Raw genomic sequence first — 23215 nt, 5'->3', positions numbered from 1 at the left:
TGTCTCCTTTAATCAATGTGATTTTTATGTTATTCCACAATTATACAAACAGTAACAAATGTTTTCACATTTTTTTATTCAAGAGAAAAAATGTATCTCAAAGTATGATACTTAATACGTATGATATTAAAATATACGTTTAAAATACATATCACTCATATATGTATAACAAACTTATATGTAAATATATTTTTATTTAAACATATATCACAAATGTTGCAGTAGTTAGTATTTATAAGAGTTATGAGATTTACATGCATAATCGAGAAAATTTATATGAAATTAGAATTAGAGTATTCTGTGTCACTGTATTCTTGAGATTCATAGAACCAATAAAATACAAATAATTGTCTCATGTCCACTTGCAGGCCAGTGATACTCAGACTCTGAAATAATTTTTGGATATTAAAAAAAAATATGTTTCTCTATTAAAATATATCTCATTTTATTATTTTCAAATACTTATAATTGTAAAACTTACCGATGTAAAAAAATCGTATTTAAATCCTATCTCATTTTGATTTAGAAATACTTTGGTCACTTGTTCTTTTATTCCTAAAATCTGAACTTTCCCAAGAATCACCTCTTTATTAAAAAAAGAACCATCCATTTTAATGTTGAGTAAGCTGGATTTGTTTGCAGTGAAAGATAACCACAAATATTCCTCCTTTTTTATGGAATCTGTAAATTAGAAATGTAATTGAAAAGATTATCAGGATATACATCCATTTAATTGTGCAATATATAAAATATATTACACACCTATACTATCACCATCATCCCAATACAGTTCTCCTTCGGCATTCCCAGCTTCATTTAATGACACTATCAATTCAAAATTATTCTCTCTGCTTTCTGTGGTTGTTGCACCCGGCTTCTGTGCTGGAAGAATCGAGCCTCCACGAATCAATAATGGTATTTTATCGATTGGTGCAGATAATGTATAATATGTTCCAATGGAAAAGAAGGAATCAAGACTATAATAATCATACCATAGGCCATGTGGTACATAAACAGCTATATTAGTTTTATCCTGTAAAATATTTAAGTAATATACAAAATTTAAAAAATATCAAAGCATCTTATTTGCGAATAATAAAGTAAATAATTAAATAAAGATGAAGAGCCTACTTCTTCAAGAACTGGATTAATCATAAGCGCACTTCCCCAAAGAAATTGCGTATCAATGTCGTAAGTCTTTGGATCATCGATAAACCTATATCACATATATATTAGTACAATGTAGAATATATATAAAACAAGATACTGATACATACTCAAAAAATAATGGACGTGCCACTGTTTCACCGAATCTATGTGCTCTGAAGAATAAAGTATATAAATATGGTAAAAGTCGATAACGTATTTTGAGAGCGTTCTTTGACGATTGTACAACCAAGTCTCCCATTGCAACTGGATCCTGCTCCTGTATATAAACATTTACATATATACATTATGTAGAAAATATTTCAATAATTCTATTATTAATTCATATTTCGGCATTCTCTCACAATTGTATCGTCTGAATTATGATTTCGAGAGAATGGATAGAAAGCACCAAGTTGCATCCAGCGATTGCACAACGCTATAGTTGTGTTTCCATTAAAACCGCAAATGTCCTCGCCCACCATTGGAATTTGATAGAAATTAAGGGACAAAATAGCTGGAATGCCCATTCTTAAGTCATGCCTAATAAAACAAATTTTTAATTAGCAAACAAAGAGTACAATTATATAGTGAAATATATTACAAAATATATCTTGAAATTACCATGTTGAATAAACGTCACCCGTCCAATGACCAGCGTAATGACCGTGTCCTACCCACGTCGAACGTGAAATTATAAATGGTCTCTTCTGTCTGATTTTCCTGAGGGCACTGCACATAATTTAAGATAATATATCTTTAAATAAAATAAGTTCTCTTGTAAAATTAGGAATAAGATTATGTGAATTATATTTCTATTTACTAATTTGTTGTAATCGCTTGACTTATTCCATAAGTATTGTGAAGATCATAATGAGATCCTAAATAATGTTTTGCATTCATGCACAAAGTCTTTGTAGCGAGCAAATCTCCGACAACATTGGGTAAATATTCGGGATAATCCAGATGATTATACACACAACCGTTTTTATGACCATTATAGAAGTTGGATGGTTCATTCATATCCTGAGTAATTGGAATAGTTTTTGAATAATCATCGCATAATTTTTAAAAATATGAAGAAAATTTTTTTAAATGAGTCGAGACTTACAATCCATGCACCATCATATGCAAAACTGTCGTGCATATTGCCCATCATATTTGCATAATATTCCATCGTTTCAGGATTTGTAAAATCGGGCCACACCGTGGAGACTAAATTCCAGACTTTGCCAACAAAAGGTTTAGACGTTATACCGTCTTTTACGAATATATCCTGTTTTATTCCCTCGTCGTATGGTAGATAAGAACCATTTTTTTCGGAAGCGGATATACCAGCATCTATTAAAGGAATGTAATGCATTCCTACCTAAAATAAAAGAAATTGTTGTGATGTATTTGCGACTGTAAGATTGTGTAATAATCTTTTGTAAATATTGTATATATTAATATATCATACTGAATGAATTTCTTCTATAAATTTAGGCAAATCTTTAAATTTCTTTTTATTATATGTAAAGTCATTGTTTTTGTCCATGTAATCCAAATCATTCCATTGAGTATCCTATAAATAAAATAAGTACAATATTTATAATAATTTATAATTTGTTTTCATATCTTAAAATGTTTTATAAACAATAGCATGTTATTTGTAAAATAGCAAATATTACAAATGGAATTCCAGCTGCTCTTGTTCTGTTCCAAACTGCTTTAGTTTCTTCTAAGGTTCCATATCCAAATCTGATCAACATAGAGAATATTGTTAACTATCATATCAAAAATGTTATTTTAATTATATAATACCTGCATAAGTGGAAGCCAAGAGACCAATAAGGTGGCATGAATGGTTTACCCACAATCTCAGAATATTGTTTTACAACATCAGCTGGAGTTGGTCCCAAGAAAAAATAGATATCGAAAATACCACCAATTGTCCTAAATGTTATAGCCGGCGTAGGCTGCAATATCACGTCTAAAAGATAATATTCACATATTCACATTATTTCAAAATAATGAGATTATTCATATATTTCAAAATAATGAGAATATTATATACTTATTATAAAGATAACTTACCCATAGCATTACTGTTTAAAAATAAAACTCCATGAGCCATTCCAGAATTCTCCACAACAATATAAAATGGATGAGATCCATATAAATTTGCCTAATTAAAGAAATAAAAAAAATATTATTTGTAATATGTAACATCAATTCATTTGTATGTAGGATAAAATTGAGGAATATACATTTTCTGTTGGTGGTTGATCTTTGTTGAATAAAGTAAATGATTGCCAATTAGTATTTAATTTTAAACTTGATCTATGTTCACCAATACCATAAATATTATTTGTTGGTAATAATGTAGTTATTTGCAGAAATTGATCAGCAAATATGAAACCTCCAATCCCAATGGAATTAAATCTGAGTGTAAGATTATAAATTATTAAATATAATACTATTAAATAATTCGTATTTTATTTAGCACTGAAGTTAAGTAACTTGATTAAATTGTGCAAACTTTATAGATATTAATATCTGAACATACAATATAAATAATATATACTTACAATGTTGTTCCATCACTAACTCTGTCGACCTTAAACCCAGGTTTTACATTATCACTGTTAAATTGATATGTTGTGTTGGTAATTTTGGATAAAAATGGTTTTGGATCTGATCTAATTGGCCATGGTGGTTCATATCGGTTTTTCAAGGGATCATACATCTAAAAATTAAAGATATTCCAGAATAATTTTTTATTATATTATAGTGTGCGATATAAAAGCAAAATATTCTATAAATATTTATTATTACTTTTACACGCAGGATTGAACTGTCTATACTTGTAGCCTCTATCTTTACAAGAGGGACATCATTCTTATAAGGAGATTCTTTCTCTTGCTTGAGAAAACCTAAGAAATCACTACCATCTCTACTCTGATTGATATATTTATACAGATTCCAATCCTGAGGATAATAACAATAAGGAATAGCTAGTGGCTCATGTCCTGTAATTTTATTTCTGTCAATAGGATTCCAACAACATCCTCTATTTGTACAGGAAAGTTGCGATGCTCCATCGTCTGGGTGACAATCAAAGCGTAATATTTCAGGAATATTGGTGCATTGCTTCAAAAGATAAATGGTATGATAAGTAAACAGAATATACATAACATATAATGATTAATATTAACTTTTTTTATAACAAAAAGATTTTATTTACTTACTTGAGTATTATTAAAAGTGTTTTGTTCAAATAAATTTTCTTTCCTTAAAAGTACTACTTTATAATCATACTTTTGTTGTTCAATGTCAGTATCAAAAGTATCCACTAATATATGCTGGTACTCTGTCTTTTTGTCAGTATTGTTAGGTATAAAAATTGTAAACTGTATTTTTACACTATAATCATTCATGGTGGTGAGCATTGAATTTGTAATCATAGACAAAATTGGAAAACTGAGATGACATAGAAATAAAATCATGACACACGCAAAGGATAATATTATCATTATTTGCTTCATTCTTATACTATTTGCATTATCATTCTCATTGTTATTATTTTCAAGAGAGTTTAATGCTTCTGTTTCATGATTTTTTCTCGTTAATTTGTAAGATTCTTTGTTCGGCATCATAATCTTACAATTATCAATTTCTGTCACAATATTGTTTGAGTAATCTTTAACCACTGTATTATACTTTGGTTTTTTAGGGGCATTGAGCCCATTTTTTGCATGAGTCATTCTAAATTAAATCATGTATCAAAATTGTCACAATTTTTAAATTGTTGCGTCTGAAAATAATAAAGATATTACAGACATTTTAAGAAATAAGAATGCATTTATACTCAAAATTATTAACAAAAATTTTACAAAAAAATAATAAATATCTGCAATAAACGCAATCTTACACAAGAATTATATTTTTAGATTTTTTTCTTTGGTGAGAAATATATATATATATATATATATATATATATATATATATATATATACACACACACACACACACACACAAAAATAAGTGTTAATAAAATATTAAATCATAACCTCTTTACATCTAATATTACATTATACGAATAAGTATTATATATTTTTATAAAAAAAATTTCACATTGTGTATATATTATATAGAACTTACATTAAAAAATTATTTTCGGACAGACGATCTTGTACTTCGAGCAGTCGACGATCTCTTATGACACATAGGCCGAATTCCGTAAAGCGCATAGGCGCGCATTTCCTTACAGTATACGTGACGCATACTATAGGTACATACGCGCATATGCGCTTTACGAACTCGGCACAAGTCCGATATGTTATCAGCAGTAAAATAGTTTGCTTGAAGTTCTTTATAATACTTATCAAATTCTCGTTTTATTACCCATCATCAGTATAATAAATAAAAAATATTACAAATCGTTTTTTTACCCAACATGTAGTAAAATAGGGAAATTGGATATTTATACTATTATATTATTGAATTCATGAGAATCACGCTAATTGAAGCAATAAAACACGAAATTTTATATGAAAAGTTGCATTACAATAAATTCAAAGTTTTTGTTACAGATTTTAATTAGCAAGATATAGGTATATTTACATATAGAATTTTGTACAAAAAAATGTATTTACACATTTTGCATGGAATTATTAGGACAGTTTTCCTTTTCTTCTTCACATTTTTGAACAATACCTGAAAATAAAATCACAATTTTTTAAATATCTTGTGTAAAAAAAGTTAGATGATATTTTACAAAATATGTTAAAGTCTTACGTTTGCAAATTTCGTTTAAAGCATTAACAGTTGGTGAATTCGACATTTCAGTCAAAAAATTTTTACCCTCATCACAACATCTGGCTAATAATGGGTCCAAAGGTATTGAGCCTAAGAACTCTACATTAAGTTCCTTTGACATTGCTTGTGCACCACCTGTCGAAGCTGGGAATATTTCTGCGGTATTCTGTATACAAGAATGTCCTTCCATCAATGTTTATATTCTCTTTTTTATACGGTCTCCAAGTCTTATTATTCTTACCTTGCATTTAGGACACACAAAGGTACTCATGTTCTCAACCACACCTAAGATTGGAATGTTTACTTTTTCACAAAAATTTATTTCTTTTCTGACATCTAAAAGAGCAACTTGCGGCGGTGTGGTAATGATTATTGCACCCGTAATGCCGGTATCTTTGAGGTAAGATGTGGCTGACAAGTGCTCATCCGATGTACCAGGTGGTGTATCCAGTATAAGATAATCTAAAGTACCCCAGTCAACTTCTGACAAAAATTGCCTGATCATACCTGAATATATACAAATTTGTATACAATAAAAAATCGAACTAACATAATTATAAAAGAGATAAAATTTTAAATGTAAACAATACCATTCTTTTTTGGTCCTCTCCATATAACTGCATCACTAGGACTGCTGAGCAAAAATCCAATTGACATCAATGACAAATTATCCTCGATATACTAGAAACAAATAATAACATGCAATATTAGTTTTTTTATAGATATAACATTCCAGTTTCAATAAATTTACTTACTACAGGCGACCATCCTGATCCACTCTGATGAACTTGTTCACCAAGTACTCCAAGTACTCTTGGTTGTGATGGTCCACAAATGTCGATGTCCAATACTCCAATCTATGCCCATAAAACACAAATGAAATATTTAAAATTTAAAATATAATATTTAAATATATTATAAATTAATTAATATTTTTTAGCACTTGTTTATTGATGTATGTTTTATTTATTTTGATTTAAAGTACTAAAAAAGAATGAGGACAACTGAAACTTTGGTAATCAATAAAGGACTGGCACAAGTTGATACGACATACATATGTCAGCTGACTATAGATATTCTGTCTGAGGTTATCTCCTAGCAAACTAACTGGTGGCATTCAATATGTTAGAATGTACATTGAAAATCACATGGATGTACTTGGAATAGGCAGAAGGGTGAGTTGTTGTATCAACTTGTTTTTCAATTTTGCTGAGATATGTTGTATTAAATAATAAAATATATGATTATTAAATATATGATATTTATATTAGGACTTATCTTTATGATATAAAGTAAATACATTAGTAGATACATTTAATAAGTAAATAGATACAAGAAATTAATTCTTTATATCTTTGCTAAAAAAACATGTTTTAAACATATATTATTTTAGTTTCACTTATATATGATTAGTTATTACTGATTAAACTTACGTTCCTATCGGAATTATTTGCCGCAAGACATCTGGATATCAATGATGTCACAGTACTTTTGCCAACTCCTCCCTTGCCTGAAAGCACTAGTAGCTTATTTCGCACTGAGGACAACCTTTCTTTCACAAGCGCTATACCAGGGTCTGGTTGTCTGGCTGCTCCAGATGAGCATAGTGATTGATTTGGACATCCTGCGCAAGCTGAAGCTTTGCCAGCATTTTCACTTTGAGTTCCAGGGCAGTCTGAAAATATATTTCATGCATTTTTTTTAACACTAAATAATAAAAATAATTTGGTCCAGATATAATCTGCATATGATAACATAATATTTTATTTAATCACATATCTCTTAAGTAATGTAAAAAGCTCTTAAAAAAAATTATTAAAATTATAATATAAAATTGCATATAAGAGACAAGTATATAAAACGTGCTATTACAGTCTAACCTTAAATCTTTTGATATTTGACATATCATAGGTATAATGTAAAGTAAATGATATATTACAATAATGATGTAATCTTAATGAATGTTAAGTTACTTTTAAAAAACTGTTTTAATATATTTTAGAAATTAATTAATATTAGAAAGCGTAAATTTACGTTCTGGAGCTTCGCTAGGTACGTCTGCCATGATAGTTCTTTATCTACTAATATAACATATGATATATGTGTATGAAATAAAAAAAAATATCTTTTTTTCTATCAATTTTATAGTCTATTATATTTAACTTCACTTTTTTTTTAAGGAATTTTTTTTATGAATGATTAAATTAACTTTTTCATAAGCCCTGTTAATAAAAAATGCGACTTGTAAAATATATCCGGATAACCGAGATAATCAGATTGCTATCATGTTCGTGAATATGATTAATCTTATTACTATCAGTTTGCCAAAAATTGTATTATTATCAACAATTGTTAATCTCACAGATAGTTGACTATCTGGGGTATAATGATTACTGACTTTTCTCATAAATAATAATCATAAATAATTAATTTCTTATTATAGAAATAATTTTAATTACGGGATATATAATTATATTTTCTTACTTCTACAATTAGTCAGCTGAAAAATGTATAAAGTAATCTCAAAAACGAAAAAAGAAAAACTTTTTAAATGTTAAATAAAGGAAAACAATTTTTTATATGTATATTAAAATTAAATGTATAATAAAATTTCTATTATTTTTGTATTATAAATGATCTTAATAATATGCTAAGACAATTATTCTCTAATTTTATAACGATGTAATATATAATATTTAAACTCTTTAAAACGTAATGTATTTTGTATACAACTACACTTTAATTTATAGCAATTGCAACCATGGAGTACAGTAGGAAGTTCAATGCCTTACATGGAACCAGTATTCCCAATTCGTATAGGCGATTACACCCGCACACATAATTTACTGCCATGGAGACCAAATGCTGGATTTGAGAATACAGAAGTTATTCCCTTGTAAGTAAACTCAACATTTCTTCCAGCTGTAAATTCATTTACTTTATCATTATTCCTACAATAATAATTGTAGATGCAATGTCTTCAAATTCTTCAGAGATACACAATGATATTGATCTAACAAACTATGATGCTATTATATACATATTTGTCATTTTCTCTTATCTTCTTCTTGAATGAATAACCAGTGCACAGATCGAAGTATATAATATGTATGTATAAACAATATAATTACTAATATTATTCTTTTACAGAGCTACAAAGACAATATCAAGTTATACACTGGGTACAAGTAATAAAATGAGTACACAACCGTTAAAGTTCCCAAATTTGATAACGGGTTATCAACGTAATCCCATTCATGCATCGCAAGCTGCTCTTTATACGAGATATGCACCACATGAATGGTTTCAGAAACAAATAAAATATTACAATGAATCAAGTTCACAGAGACATTACTCTGAGAGAATGCGAAATGATGCTCTGAGAATTATCAGGTATAACAGGTTTTCTTGAGAATATTTCTCTATATTCTCTACATTACATGAAACTATAATGTTGCTAAATCCAAATTTATCTTGCAGAAATGCTGAAGAAAAGATACAACATGGTCAGTATGATACTAGCCGAAGACTTGGTGAAAGAATAAACGATATTACTTTTTGGCGCAATGAAGTGGTATCAGAACTGGAGAGAATGCTTCATGAAATTGAGAGACTTCAAGATTGCCGAAGTATCTTAGAAAAGGCAGTACGAGATATTGAAGGACCTTTACATATCGCAGAGGAGTGTCTTTATCACAGAGAAGCTAGAAAAGGTAACATATTAGAGAATTATTCTTAACTATTTCACATATGGAATATTATGTAAGAAGAGTTTTGCTATAAAATCCTTCTTTTTATTTTTAGGCACTGAATTGGTACATGATGATTCTGAAAAATGTTTATTACGAGAAGTGGAGTATTTACGTATAAAACAAAAGGAATTACAAGCTTGTTTGGACAAATGCAAGGATCAGGTACAATTTAATCTGAATATCTTAATCTTAATCTCTGATTTTTTTATGTTTATATGATATCTAATTGACCAACATAATTAATAAATTAATATTATTTGGCTTGCAGTTACGAAATTGCAGAGCCTCGCAGAATCAATTAGAACTGGATTTAAAAAATAAGGAGAGTGCATTAGGTATAGATACTATTTGTCATCAGTTGAATAATCATACTCAAGGATTACAATATTATTCCGGAATTGAAAAATATGATCCATGGTAATTAATTATGATGACATTTGTAAATAATTCTTATAACATTATATGATAAAAGTACATACCATTATCTGATTAGCATTTCGGAACAAGAAACCTGGGCAGATGCGGTGAATAGGATAGTGCAAAGATCTCAAACGGAGCGAAATAAGTCATGTCAATTACGTACCACTGCCGAAAGTCTTATTAATAAAGTTGCTCAAGAAATGTGGACTACATGGAGTAACACCAATAATGCTTTAGCACATAGATCTTCCGAATTATTGGAAGCCAAAAATAAGCTGCAACAACATTTACAAAAGGTATTTACTAAAGTTAACACGTGTATTTTTCTCAAACTAAATTGTGATTCATAAAATATTACAGTTGCAACAAGAAATATTCGATGTTGAGAAAAATTTGGAATTAATGCGCAAAGCTATTGCCGACAAAAGTTATGCGACTAAAGTTGCTCATACAAGAATGGAAGCGAGAATGCATCGTCCTGATGTAGAATTATGTCGCGATTATGCCTATGCGAGGTGTGTATTGTGTTTTGATAACATGGGAGTATCTCATAAAATGTGATACATTATTTTAAACTACTATTTTTTGCAGTCTTCAGAAAGAGATTGACGAAATAAATCATCAACTCGACAAAATGCACAAGGCATTAAAAGAACTCGAGAATCAACATCAAAGATTGCTAAGAACTCGAACCAAGTTGGAACACGATCTCGCGCTTAAAATCGATGCGTTATACATCGATAAAGAGAAAGTCTGCGGTCTTAGACGCGCGTATCCTGTTAATGCATTGTTTAGATTTTAATGGCTTATTCTGTTAGTGCCACGTCCTGAATACTGCCATTTACATTTATGAGAATATTTAATCCTATCTTTTGGAATACACTCCTAGAGGAATTTAGGCTATGTGATATTTCCATATCCTTAACAGATTTAAAAAAAGAACATTAAATATTTATTACTTTGTACAATGATAGTAACTATTATAAATAATTACGTTTTACTTTACTGAATGACTTTTGACATAGCTTGGTATAGGTAGTTTAAATCCTGGTTTAGCTTCAAAGAATGTATAAGACAAAATTACTTCATTAACAAATTCCATTTTTGGATCATCATCGAATTCTGGGTCAATGTAGAAAAACACTGGCATATCAACCTTAAAACATAAAAAATAACTTACAGTACACTGCCTGATTTAATTATATAGATTATATATTTATGCAAATATTCAGAATTTTCATTGTTAGAAAAATTAATATTTAAAGGAAAATAAAAAAAAAATTTTATTAGATGCATAAAAAATAGACTGTTATATTATGCAATATTAATAAACTTACTTGTTCATGCGGATTAAGCATCTGTTCTTCAAAACAGAAACATTGTATTTTATTAAAGTACTGTCCTACTTCAAAAGGTACAACATTATATGTGGATATTCCAATGACTTGTTTATTGGTTGGATTTGTAGCTGTGTAAAATGCTAAAGCTGTCTCTCCAGGGACGACTGTAATTTCTGTTTGTTGTGGCTTAAAGTTCCATTGCATCGATGCTGCTGTATCTGCACTAAATTTAACTTTGATTTTTCTACTGTTAATAGGTGACATTGTGCTCACTTTACTAGCATCATGACCAGCCGATATTGTTCCACCATAACTATATGACTGTAATAGAAAAAATAGCTAATAAAAGAAATATATGGTATATTATTACAAATATTGTTACATCGATAACAACAGTTACGATACTTATTGAAATAATAGAGGACTAAATTCGACAATATAATATTTACAATTAAGATTTATAATTACATTTATTCTCAAAGAATAACAATCGTGTACCTGACAAAACATTCTATACAAAGGCACTGCGGAATAACTCAATCCAACTACCAGAATTCCGACTCCAGCCCAGTAGAAAGTAGTTGAACGTATATTTTTTCGAAATGAGCTGTCAGAGTGATCTTTCATCAAATTTCGCAAAACATTGGTATGTATTTGTCTAATGCAAGTTCGTGTCAATCGTTGACAGATATTAAAATACATCTTTTCGTCAACTAATTCAAGGCTAACCTATAAGACTGTTCAGCATAAAATTGTGTATGAAATTAAATTCTTCTCGAAAACATAGTAATATTAAACAATAGATAAACCGGTTTTTTCAGCGTGACACATGTATCAATATCAATATCGCAAAATTTCGATAAAATTATAGAAACACTACCGACGTATCGTCATGTGTCAAGCAGCATTCATGCTGCCTGCATCCAGCGCCATCTTCGCTAATTAATATGGCGCGATAATTATTCATGTAATCTCTAACAATTCTACAAACAATATTTTAAACTTTAATATATATTATTTTTAATTGCTTTTGACGTAATTTATGTAAATGTGAATTGACGTTATACATTATCATAATATTCATAACAATCTTACCTATGACAAGCTATAATAAATAACAAAGATAATCTAAAATTGGCACAGTATAAAAAAAACGCTCTTTAACAAAATTCAAATTTATTATTACACAGCGCATTCTATCGGAAATGAAATAAAGTAGCGCAGAAGCAGGTTGTCTTCAAACGTGTGTATCGCGAGTCTCTCGATGTGCTTTGCATAAATTAAATTTGTAAATATTTGGATAATAATCGAGCGACTGAGTATAAAACGCGACTCAAATAGTGTCAAGTGTGCTTTCGTTGTGTATGTACAAGTATTCGTGGCTAAACGAAAAATTTAACTTTGCGATATCGGAATGCAAGCCTCAATTTTTATTCTAGAAATTTTTTTAAATTTATACTAGTTATACATGTGTGTATAGGTTTTTTAAAATATTTTAATTATTTTATCTGATCATGAATATAAATTTATATAAGACAATATAGTATTTTCGAGACAATTTTTTTATCGTAAGTAAAAGTGATGCGAAGTCAGTAGCGATACGAAGTTAAAAGTTCTCGCGTGACATTGTATCCAAATTCATGTATTTCGATCATTGTATAAATTCAAAGGCAATTGTGTCGTTCAAACGCGCGCAGAACATGTCGTGAGTGTTAACGTACTTCGATTTGACTTAGATTTCGCATAATAATCGCATTCCAGTAATAATTACGCGTCGTGAAAGTGATTTTATATATAACGCGATTCGAATAATATCAGATACTTCCATTTCGTACGCAGAAAGTGTTATAATGTTCGCGATTTCAGGACGCAAACGTCAGTGTTCTCATAACGGAAATTGAATTTGTGTAATGTATTCATATATACGTGTATGTTTCGTGTAATTCTCGAAAATGTAACAGACAATCATTAAATGGGTAAGAATCTATTGTATTTTTCTTAGATACTTTTAATGCATGCAGTATTAAAATATTTCGCGATTAATTCTCTTAAACTTGTGTGTACAGGCATACATAATTAGATTTGAAATATATATATGTGTATGTAAAAGGAAAAAAAAGGAAAAAATAGATTTTCATTATATACAAATTTGCAAAAGAGATAGAGTAAAATTTACATATGTATATATTTAAAAAATTCTTATAGATGAATGCTTACCACCTGGTGGACAATCCTGAAGAGATTCTACTGGAATCATCGTGAGAGTTCACGGACAGCGGATTAATAAAAGTATATAGATAATTGTTCATAAAAAAAAGTAAATTTATTTCATACATATTTTTGCTATGAAGTCGATTTTTAATTTTTTTTTCATTTTACAGCGCACGAGTTTTCTCATTTATTTACTATGCGGACTAATGACTTCTAGTGTTGTCAATCGTCAGTTTTTCATCGATGTACAGGTAAGAACACACTGGTCGTAGTTGAGACAACTATTAATAAAAATTTTTAGAATTTTGAACTTTTTTATGCATATTCATGATTTTTTAAAAAGATAAGTTCCTTTCTACACAACTACGTCCAAGTGTAAATTGTAATATTACGTGTAACTTAACTGTTTATTATCTGGCTCAATATCATAGTTTCTTTTATTGTAATATTTTTATTGTAGAGTTTTATAAACAGTAGTATTTGCAAATAATTTATAATAATAATATATAGTTTCTATATTTTTATATTCTAATAGTAACTATTCAATTGTAATATTGAATCATTCTTATGATACATTTCATAAAATTACGCATTATTGCAACGACATTGCATAAATTTATCTAATGAGACAAAACTTTTTTTATATTATTTTTATAATCTACAATAATTTACAAATGATTATAATAAATGTATGAAATAATGTACATAATAAATAACAAACAGAAATATGTTATAATCTTGAATTGTTGTGAATGAAAAAAATAGGTAAATATATATTAATATTAGATTAAATGCTAATATTATATTAACAATTAATTCTTGAGAATAAAATAAAATAAAAAATGTATAAAAAATAAAAATATGTAATTTTTTAAATTCTTAATATAGATTTATCTAAAAAATTATATCTTTAATTATCAGTCTAAATTAATCAAGTCTTTGTTTAGAAGATTAATATGGAATATTTATTATTAATAAGTTATTGAATAAAACGAGTGATTCAGAGTTTTACAGTATATAAGTTACACGTAATATTTAACAATACAATACAAATTATTTATATGCAATATAATTACACATATATGCAATAACCTAACAATCGATCTTTTTATACCGATTGGAGATCATAATCCTTAACTAGTATAATTATTTTATAAAAAACATAAACTTTTAATAATATAATTAAATTACATTATTTAAACGTACGCTTCAATATATAAACTTTAATGAATCTTATAGTTTTTATTGTATCTTTATTTATGAAAAATACAATTCGTTTTTAATTATACATTTGTTAGCACACGAAAGATTGAGATTTATATAATTTATTGTAAAAAAACTGCATAAAAATATAAATAATTCAGAATATACTAATTAAGGAATAATGATGCCTTTTTTCTACATTAAATAAATTATAATTGCGCATCAATATATATTGTAACAGATTCTTTTTCTCTATCTCTTTCAGTCGATATATGATTTATATATGCATGTGTGTGTGTGTGTGTGTGTGTGTGTGTGTGTGTGTGTGTGTGTGTGTGTGTGTGTGTGTGTGTGTGTGTGTGTGTGTGTGTGTGTGTGTGTGTGTGTGTGTGTGTGTGTGTGTACACATACACATGATATATATAAATTCATATAAAAATTTAATTTTATTATAAAGAGATAGATATTTTTATTGGAGTCTTTTATTTTTCTATAAAATTAACAATCATATTATGCTATGTAAAGCACAAATATTATTTCTGATAGGAAAAGAAATTCAAATATCTATATAGAGATATTTTTTGTCTATTTAATTTTTCCTGTTCTAACTAAAATTTTTATATCAACTTTTGGCAAGCACGTTTTGCGAAATTATTAGCTATTTTATAAATAATATAAAAGAAGTATAATTGTTTACATGATACAATCACTTGTTTGTTTAAATAATTAATTAAAAAGTTTGATAGATTTTTATATTTATCGTAAATAAATAATTACAATAGATTTATAATTACCATATTATACACATATATATATATCGTATTTCATTTATATTCTATTGAAAAACTATAATATTCGAAATCTCAAACGTAAGAACTAGAGCATATGTTTGGCACGATAAAGAGGTATTTGCAATCGTTTTCTAATATCTATTTCCTTTGCATCACTTTAAATCATTGAAATACAAAATTCATAGAAATGCGCAATATGCGAAATGCGATTTTTATTTTTTTCATTTATTCTTAACAATAAAATAAAATAAATAGAAATAAGCCGTCTTTTAATAAAATTGTTAAAATATAATAATATGCAATTAAGTGTTTAGTAGTAATAATAATAAGTGAGGAAGAACAATTACTGAAGCTATCTTTATATATTTATATTTCTGTAATCAAAATATTTTATCATTATTTACATTTTTTTATAATATTATGTGCATAAATAATTATTTTTTTAATAAAAAATTTATTAAATTTAATACAAAATTAATAGAACATCTTTTAAAATATATGCAAAGAATAGAAAAATTCGTTTCATTTATCTCAATTATCGCAATTATTTTCTATGAATTTTGTTTCTCAATTTTCCAACCAATATTTGCATATTGTTTACTTCATGAAGTCTTCGACTTCAAAAAGTTGAGACGGATTTAATTACTATACTATTACTGACTATGTTTTTATGTACAATATGATAAGTAATTATCTCTATGTGCAGCCTCGTTGCATTGGATACTTATATACTTAAACATAATATTAATACGATGGACATTTGTAGTCAAGCATCTAGACACCGCGTATAAAACTGACTATAAATTATTACTGTCTCTCTTTGGCACAGATTCGACGATCACACGCATCACAAACATTGAAAATACAGTAACTTCGAAGCTATCCTTTATATCTTTACATTTGTATTAAATGTTCTTTTATACTTTTCGCGTTTCTAAAAAGGTGATTCCGATACAATAGAAAGTACAATTAATTATACATTAATCAATAATTAATTAATACATAATCAGTATTAAGTATACATTATCAAGTATTAAGTATTACATACGTATCATGAAGTACTTTTAATGGCGCTTCTTTCTTTGCACTATTAATATTTGTTATTTTTTTAATTTCTTAAATCAACGTTTTTTTATTTTAACAGTTATATTTGTATTAGATCAACATCTTTGGTGAATTCCGCAATAAAGTTTAAGTTGTACTTGTCGACTTAATTCGAAATTAAATGCAGCTTTTCTATCAATGATTTATAACTTGATAATATTGCTTTCTTTATGAAGAATAATATTCAGAAGCGTCATAAAATTTTCTTGGAATTTTATTTTTTATTTCTGTCATTATGAAATATCGACATTTATCAGTAACTTAGTTATGTCCAGATCTTTTGCAAGTAGTAAATATACGTAATGTTTAACAAAATCATACATTTAAAAGAACTTCCGTAAAATTTCACATAAATTTCCTAAAATTACACATTCTGTAGATAAACTTATAACGCGGAAATATATGATAAATAATTGTATTTTTCCGATATTTTGGTTTCCAGAAAATCACAGATCACATCACCATCAATTAATGACGAATAAATAATTTATAATAAATATAATAAGTACACATAATGAGAGTAAATAAGAAACTATATAAAGAGATAGAGACGTGAGCGACTTTAATTGGGACGAGAGTAACATTTCAATTGCGCGGCTCGTAATTACAGTTCGCATAGAGATGGATCCTCTGGTGGTCCCGTAGATGGTGGCGATGTTTGAACCGTTTCTTACAATTCGCACATTGAAATCTAGGCCCGACACCGCATTCGAGGCGCAAATGTCTCGTTAAGTTGCACTTGTGCGAGTAAGTGCGGCCGCATTTCGGACAGAGAAACGGCGGCCCGTCCTCCGCTTCCTTTAATCGCTTCCAAACTGAAACATTCATTGCAAAGAATACAGTAAGAGAACACAAACTCATACACACAGAAGCATATATTCCTTTTATGTTCTAGCAGGCAAACGTACACAAACTAGAAAAGCATTATGGCAAAATGAAAATACCGTATATATACATACATACAGCGATGCAGCATACAGTTATGCCGCGAATCAGGACAATCATCACAAAGATTTTTTTTCAATAATAAATAGATTTCTTTTTCTTTCTCTCCCTCTCTCTTTCTTTTTCTTGTTGTTCTTAAGTACGTTTGATCTTGCACACATTTCGTAGCTTCTAGTTTCTAAATTCATGCACTCGTGAAGCATTTTCTGCGTGAGACGAATTGCCTTCGACAATTTTGCATAATAAATTACTTTGCGCTACAATTACAACAAAAACATGTCTGTATGACAAATAATTTTCAATATATGGTCTATTTCAGAGATGGATAAATGATAAATTAATTATCAATTTAAATATTTTTAATTAAGTATTAAAAAATTAAATCTCTTATACATATATATATATATATATATTTATTTATTTATATCTCAATCATATTTTGTTTATTGCTATTTATTAATATCCTTATTTATCATATTTTATTATTATTGTTATTATTATTATTATTATTATTATTATTATTATTATTATTGTTATTATTATTATCATTCTTCATCACAAAAATTAGTAAAAAAATTAATGTTTATTTCATATATTTAAAAAAATTCATTAAATGCAAGTATAAAACTATTAAATCTTTATATAACTATATCTGAAAAAATGTTTCTTTAATATATTAATTAATATCGCGAGATTCATCCATCCCCGATTTGTGACATTACTTTTTGGACATTATTGTTGCATGCATTATTGTGCATATATGCTGCATAATTATATATATATATATATATATATATATATATATATATATCTACATCTAATTTTTATGTATATAATACATAATAATAGATTAGAACATTGGGATGAGAATGATGGCAATATCAGTTGAATGATAATATAACTTTGGAAATGTTTCACAAAGGAATTACTAATTTAATGAAAAAATTTAAAGATTTACGATTGGATAATTATAGACTATTGGATTATATAGACGTCAATATTATCGAATGACAATAAAATGCAGTAGGGAGCTAGTATTTTCGGGAGTACTATAAACATTAATAAAATTTTATGATTTATAAAATACACATATATGTAGATTTTTATTTTTGCTGTAGTTAATACAGTACGTATATGTAAAGACATATGTATACATATATCTGTGCATATATCCGTGTATATAAACTGTAAATCTTTATGCGCGTCTCACATAAGAGCTCATGATATGTGAAGCTGCAATGAGTCGCGTGTCATGAGCTCTTTTTGTCTAAGAATTATTGAATATATATCTCTGTTCAATATATACATAGATATTATTCAGACTATTTGTTTCGTTGGCACTATTTAATTCTTACGGTCTATAAAACTTACGGTCTATATACAATAGAGCTATATTAATCGCACCTGCATTTAGTGCAGCGAAAATGCGTAGCATAAGTTTTTATATATTTTCAGATAATTTTCTTCTCGCGTATATGTTACATATGTCATAACTATTTTGCATCTTTGGCGATCACAGATGATTTCTGATAATAACAAAATGATTTTAAAGTCATTTCAAGTTACTCTCATTATCATATTAAAAAGATAAAAATATATGTAAAACAAATAGATATACAAGATGTCGAAAAAAGATGCGATTCACTTGCAAAATTTTCTTTATTATTTTACAATTTTAATCTATTAATTATTTATTTTAATTACAGTCTCAGAAGATAAGTATGCATCTTTCATGGATGTCTTGTATATAATGTAGGATTAAATTGTCGCTTACAATTTTTTATTATCGTATATAACTAACAATATAATAACTATAGTAAACTTACTGCTATGTTTAATAACAAAAATACAATTTAAACTCGTCATCATTTTGAGTTCCGCCGTTATGAAATACTTGTCAATAAAAATTGCTTAAATAAATAATAATAATAATGGCAGTGAATCAGTCTACAAATGTTAATATAAAATCTGCTTCGATAACAAATTCAGCAAACTAAAAAAAATGCAATCGGTTTGATTAACCGTTATTTTACATAAATTCTCTCTTCTATTTAACATAAATATAATCTATGGAATATATAAAAACTAAAATTTAAAAACTAAACAGATAGTAAAAAATTTTAACATTCAAATACAAAATTTATAAGAATTGATACTGCTTTGATACGGCTTTGATACTGAAGATAATCCTACACAATCCTACACAATCCTGACATTTACGTGAACCGTTTATTTTATGGAATTATTTAATTATGTCTAATTATATTAGACATTTTGATTATATATCATACATGCATTTACAAACGCATATATGATATATAATTGCAAATTTAATTAAGATAAGTAATAAAAAATATTTCTCTTGTTAATTTTCATGATAACTTCGTTATCAATAAAGATAAACGACTAAATCTATGCGTATTTTAATAAGAATTTTTTATATACTATACTATAACTTGTAACTATATATATTTTTAAACAGAAATTAAACTATCCAGAATGATGTATCAATGTTATCTTTTATGTCAAGTTTATCTCTTGATTATTACTGTATTACTTATATTATTCTTTGGAAGACTTTGTGACTATCACATCAGAGATGTGTATTTAACTAAACGCTCACAAAGCGACTTTGCTTTGCTATGCTTCTTTTCATTTTTTATTCGATCGTAAAACATATAATTTTTATCATATATGAAAAGAGAAAAGAAGAGAAAATTAAGTACTTAAAGTAAAATGATAAAATAAGATATTTAATATTGTGGCTAGGTTACATCTCTTCTCACATAATGAATGAAAAAATAAATTCATTTCAAATTAAGTTTTATATGAATAAAGCTTAACTCTGTCCTTTTCTCTTTTAATCGATACAAATTAATTAAATCTAACTGTAAATATTTAGTTTTTACATTTTTGAAAATTTATTGTCTACAATTAACTATAAAAATAACACACAAGAAAAAAGAATAAACTGAAATAACATTTTTTTCCTAAAAATTCAAAGAAAATAGCAGTATTAGAGATATTATTAAGCTCAAAACATTAATTTTTTCATTTAAGACACACGGTATTACACAACGAAATACATCTATCACATTTAACAAAAATCTCTTTTATTATTTTAAATTCTACTAAGTTTTTATCGGTTGATTATCCTCTTTAAATTTTCAATCAATATTACGATTTTACGCAGATTTTGCGTATAATTTTTGTAATGCTTTTACTGTTCACTGGAAACTTTTGAAGTACTTTCGTCTCGCGCAATATTAAATGGCACTAAACGCTCTCAAGATTTCTGATGAGTTCTCATGTGTAATACGAGATTATGCTTATGCTTGGATTTTTTGTGGCAAATGGGACACTCGAACTGCGGTTCCACGCCACACTCAAATCTCATGTGTCTGTTGAGCGAGTGCGGCCTAGTGTAGGCATTGCCGCAACGCGGACAAGAGTAATCGCGATTTCCCGCAGTTACCTGATTACTGTTGACTTCCGTTAGTGGTTGACCGTTTTCGACCGTTATCTTCTCAGTAGTATCATAATTGCCAGTACAAACGCTCACTGGATCCTCAGTTGTCGTTGTTTTCTTCGTTAACTGGTTCTCCGCCATCAGTCGAAGATACATTGTCTGATATTGATAATACCAATCGATGGCGGCACCTGACGAGTACTTCGGTTCTAGAAAACATACAATAAAGTCAGTAAAGCTCTCAAATATATAATGCCCCTTCGCCGTAGAAATTGGCGATCACACGATTAGTTCAGAAGGAATTATTATCGATCACGACAAAGACACAGACGTACACAGCACAAATTGAGTTATACGCAACCATTCACCATGAAAGCAATTGTAAACAAGGTGTCCTTGATGTTTAAGATTTTTTTGTCATAGAATTATTTTTTGAAAGGGGAGGGAGAAATTATTTCTTCTTCTAATCAATGAACAAATATATTTAATTATATTTAGTTATATTTAATATGTATTAAAGAAATTTATTTAATATTTTTTACATTAAGAATAGTTTTTTAAATAGTAATCTGCATTCATATTAAACATAAAATTGTTAATGTTAATAAACTATAAACTTGAGTATACTATATAGTTAATTGCGTATACGTCACGTATACATAATTTGATTATTTTCACTGAAAGGACAAGTAGACGAATCTTTTTATATAAAAGCAGTATTTTTCTTTGTACGTTCATAGCTTTATTACTCATTAGTCATTCAGATTAACTTTTAACATATAAAAATATATAATAGTAAATATATATAATAATATTTTAACATATAACGCAAAGTACGAAATAACTCAATTTTTTGTGGTTTTTGGAAATAAAAAGAAATTTTACAATAAATTTCGATGTTAACATATTGAGGAATATGTATTCTCTAATTTCTATTATGAAGAATAACCAAATTTCATTAGTAAAATATCTCAATATAAAAAAATATTACAAACTTAATATAAAAATAGTTTCTATTTACTAAAATATATTTGAGCATATTTTATGCAACAAATAAAAAGATTATTCGCATATCTTGTAGTAACATTACTAAATAAATAATTTTTAATCTTTGTATTTATCACTATAATACTTGTAACAGAAAATGTGTGTAGAGAATTTTATTTTTCGAAAAGTCTACCTCTGTCGGCGTCATGCCGATAACTTATCAATTCAATTGGTTCCAATCTCAATCACAAATATTTTGAGCATCGCCTTGAGACGAGATTCATATCAGGTCACCCTCTATTAATTCGCCAACTTGTTCGCACAAATCACGCTCGGTAAGGGAAAGAAAGTCATCCGCGATGATGCGCGCTGATATGGTTTCGTAATTCGTATCGATATTTGAACTTTCGATCGCACACGTGACAGGAGAACTTTTTCTCCTTATTGCCGCAATCCACCCGCTGATGTCTCTTCAGGCTGTCTAGCCACTTGTATTTCTTGCCACAATCCGTGCAAACATAATTCGAAGTTCGCATCATCGACGCGTAAGAGTCCCCACTGAACACCTGAGCCTGCGTGACAGGATAGTTACTAGGCCCCAAAGTGTCATGCACTTTTGACGATGGATACGTCTCGTTCGAAAACGACTGTAGAGAGTCTTGACCCTCTTGGCCAATGCTGCGCGCCTTCCTCTCTAGCATCCACAGAGCGTCGTATTCCTCCTGTTGGTCTGCTCCTGAGACAAGAAAGCAAAGTGCCGGAGATTAGATGACATGTCTGAATTGTTTAAAACGTGGTCGAAGTTATGAGGAAAACGTATCGCGTCGCGGCCACTCGGTTTGAGATCGAGGTATATGAATGAACGGCATGCAGCCGATATCAGAAAGCTCGAGGTTGATAAGAAGGTTCCCGGTGCAGAGCGACGAGACGCCCTTGGCTTTATTTGCTCTGTAACGTGATATTCCAAGTTATTTCGTTGTTAATTTTCTATCATAAAAAAAGCATAAAAAATCTTTTTATTTAAATTAAATTTAGTGATCGAAATTA

The 23215-nt window shown here is 28.3% G+C and overlaps 5 protein-coding genes and 2 long non-coding RNA genes across 13 annotated transcripts in view; 2 read left to right on the top strand and 5 right to left on the bottom strand.

Annotated features, from left to right (window-relative positions):
* Positions 1-174: 174 nt before the first annotated feature.
* Positions 175-5464, bottom strand: LOC145963261 (lysosomal alpha-glucosidase). Its single transcript, XM_083085004.1, has 18 exons — positions 5290-5464; positions 4377-4942; positions 3964-4278; positions 3717-3874; positions 3396-3570; positions 3223-3313; positions 2950-3118; positions 2817-2886; positions 2606-2710; positions 2258-2515; positions 1970-2172; positions 1771-1878; positions 1512-1689; positions 1278-1426; positions 1132-1216; positions 763-1033; positions 482-681; positions 175-386 (listed from the first exon to the last, which is right to left on the bottom strand). Exons 2-18 carry the CDS (start codon positions 4890-4892, stop codon positions 273-275), a joined length of 3165 nt encoding a protein of 1054 aa, XP_082941130.1. The 5' UTR covers positions 4893-4942; positions 5290-5464; the 3' UTR covers positions 175-272.
* A 187-nt stretch (positions 5465-5651) lies between these two features.
* On the bottom strand, positions 5652-8087 carry Nubp1 (NUBP iron-sulfur cluster assembly factor 1). Its single transcript, XM_083085008.1, has 7 exons — positions 7981-8087; positions 7380-7621; positions 6702-6803; positions 6537-6627; positions 6188-6453; positions 5926-6112; positions 5652-5844 (listed from the first exon to the last, which is right to left on the bottom strand). Exons 1-7 carry the CDS (start codon positions 8009-8011, stop codon positions 5780-5782), a joined length of 984 nt encoding a protein of 327 aa, XP_082941134.1. The 5' UTR covers positions 8012-8087; the 3' UTR covers positions 5652-5779.
* On the top strand, positions 6883-11782 carry LOC145963263 (tektin-3). The gene is made up of 9 exons (XM_083085007.1): positions 6883-7121; positions 8697-8842; positions 9097-9339; positions 9427-9659; positions 9751-9860; positions 9967-10115; positions 10192-10414; positions 10479-10633; positions 10710-11782. Exons 1-9 carry the CDS (start codon positions 7077-7079, stop codon positions 10918-10920), a joined length of 1515 nt encoding a protein of 504 aa, XP_082941133.1. The 5' UTR covers positions 6883-7076; the 3' UTR covers positions 10921-11782.
* Cox11 (Cytochrome c oxidase copper chaperone COX11) lies at positions 7484-12384 on the bottom strand. Of its 3 annotated transcripts, none has more exons than XM_083085013.1 (4): positions 11957-12384; positions 11456-11779; positions 11113-11274; positions 7484-7621 (listed from the first exon to the last, which is right to left on the bottom strand). In XM_083085013.1, the coding sequence occupies exons 1-3, from the start codon at positions 12158-12160 to the stop codon at positions 11116-11118; spliced, it is 687 nt and encodes a 228-aa protein (XP_082941139.1). In that variant the 5' UTR covers positions 12161-12384; the 3' UTR covers positions 7484-7621; positions 11113-11115. The 3 variants fall into 3 exon arrangements, with proteins under 3 accessions (XP_082941139.1, XP_082941140.1, XP_082941138.1); XM_083085014.1 differs by lacking the exon at positions 7484-7621 and adding an exon at positions 8506-8868; XM_083085012.1 differs by lacking the exon at positions 7484-7621 and adding an exon at positions 10274-10393.
* A 630-nt stretch (positions 12385-13014) lies between these two features.
* The window catches only part of LOC145962877 (uncharacterized), a 125092-nt gene continuing 114891 nt past the window's right edge, over positions 13015-23215 (top strand). For 2 of the 5 annotated variants that reach the window (XR_014436012.1, XR_014436013.1), the window contains exons 1-3: positions 13015-13434; positions 13664-13747; positions 13840-13920. This is a non-coding gene — a long non-coding RNA (uncharacterized LOC145962877). Of the gene's footprint in view, positions 13435-13663; positions 13748-13839; positions 13921-23215 lie in introns of those variants that run through there. The other 3 variants (XR_014436014.1, XR_014436015.1, XR_014436016.1) reach the window with 3 other exon arrangements.
* On the bottom strand, positions 17447-21389 carry LOC145962879 (uncharacterized). The gene is made up of 2 exons (XR_014436017.1): positions 21188-21389; positions 17447-17582 (listed from the first exon to the last, which is right to left on the bottom strand). It is a non-coding gene; the product is annotated as an uncharacterized LOC145962879 (long non-coding RNA).
* Positions 22367-23215, bottom strand: part of LOC145962872 (longitudinals lacking protein, isoforms A/B/D/L) — a 244731-nt gene continuing 243882 nt past the window's right edge. Inside the window, exon 7 of the mRNA XM_083084302.1 lies at positions 22367-22904. Coding sequence (XP_082940428.1) covers positions 22519-22904 — 386 coding nt within the window. The 3' untranslated portion in view covers positions 22367-22518. The remainder of the gene's footprint in view (positions 22905-23215) is intronic.

The sequence above is a fragment of the Camponotus vicinus genome, unplaced genomic scaffold (assembly GCF_025532165.1).
Source record: "Camponotus vicinus isolate PSW18456_S1 unplaced genomic scaffold, iyCamVici1.0 SCAF_12, whole genome shotgun sequence".
Taxonomy (NCBI): Eukaryota; Metazoa; Arthropoda; class Insecta; order Hymenoptera; family Formicidae; genus Camponotus; species Camponotus vicinus.
This window is presented reverse-complemented; position numbering and strand designations above follow the sequence as displayed.

Bases quoted from the DNA above. Each gene is read 5' to 3' on its own strand.
- LOC145963261 (XM_083085004.1), bottom strand. From the start codon at position 4,892: ATGACTCATGCAAAAAATGGGCTCAATGCCCCTAAAAAACCAAAGTAT. The intron at 2,887-2,949 runs GTATTATATAAT...TATGTTGATCAG, and splicing joins CTTGGCTTCCACTTATGCAG to ATTTGGATATGGAACCTTAG. The intron at 1,879-1,969 runs GTAAATAGAAAT...AATTATGTGCAG, and splicing joins CAAGCGATTACAACAAATTA to TGCCCTCAGGAAAATCAGAC.
- LOC145963263 (XM_083085007.1), top strand. From the start codon at position 7,077: ATGTACATTGAAAATCACATGGATGTACTTGGAATAGGCAGAAGG. The intron at 8,843-9,096 runs GTAAGTAAACTC...ATTCTTTTACAG, and splicing joins AATACAGAAGTTATTCCCTT to AGCTACAAAGACAATATCAA. The intron at 10,634-10,709 runs GTGTGTATTGTG...TATTTTTTGCAG, and splicing joins CGCGATTATGCCTATGCGAG to TCTTCAGAAAGAGATTGACG.
- Nubp1 (XM_083085008.1), bottom strand. From the start codon at position 8,011: ATGGCAGACGTACCTAGCGAAGCTCCAGAAC. The intron at 7,622-7,980 runs GTAAATTTACGC...ATATATTTTCAG, and splicing joins ACCTAGCGAAGCTCCAGAAC to ACTGCCCTGGAACTCAAAGT. The intron at 5,845-5,925 runs GTAAGACTTTAA...TTTTATTTTCAG, and splicing joins TTTAAACGAAATTTGCAAAC to GTATTGTTCAAAAATGTGAA.
- Cox11 (XM_083085013.1), bottom strand. From the start codon at position 12,160: ATGTATTTTAATATCTGTCAACGATTGACACGAACTTGCATTAGACAA. The intron at 11,780-11,956 runs GTACACGATTGT...TTTCTATTACAG, and splicing joins TGTATAGAATGTTTTGTCAG to TCATATAGTTATGGTGGAAC. The intron at 11,275-11,455 runs GTAAGTTTATTA...TTATGTTTTAAG, and splicing joins TGCTTAATCCGCATGAACAA to GTTGATATGCCAGTGTTTTT.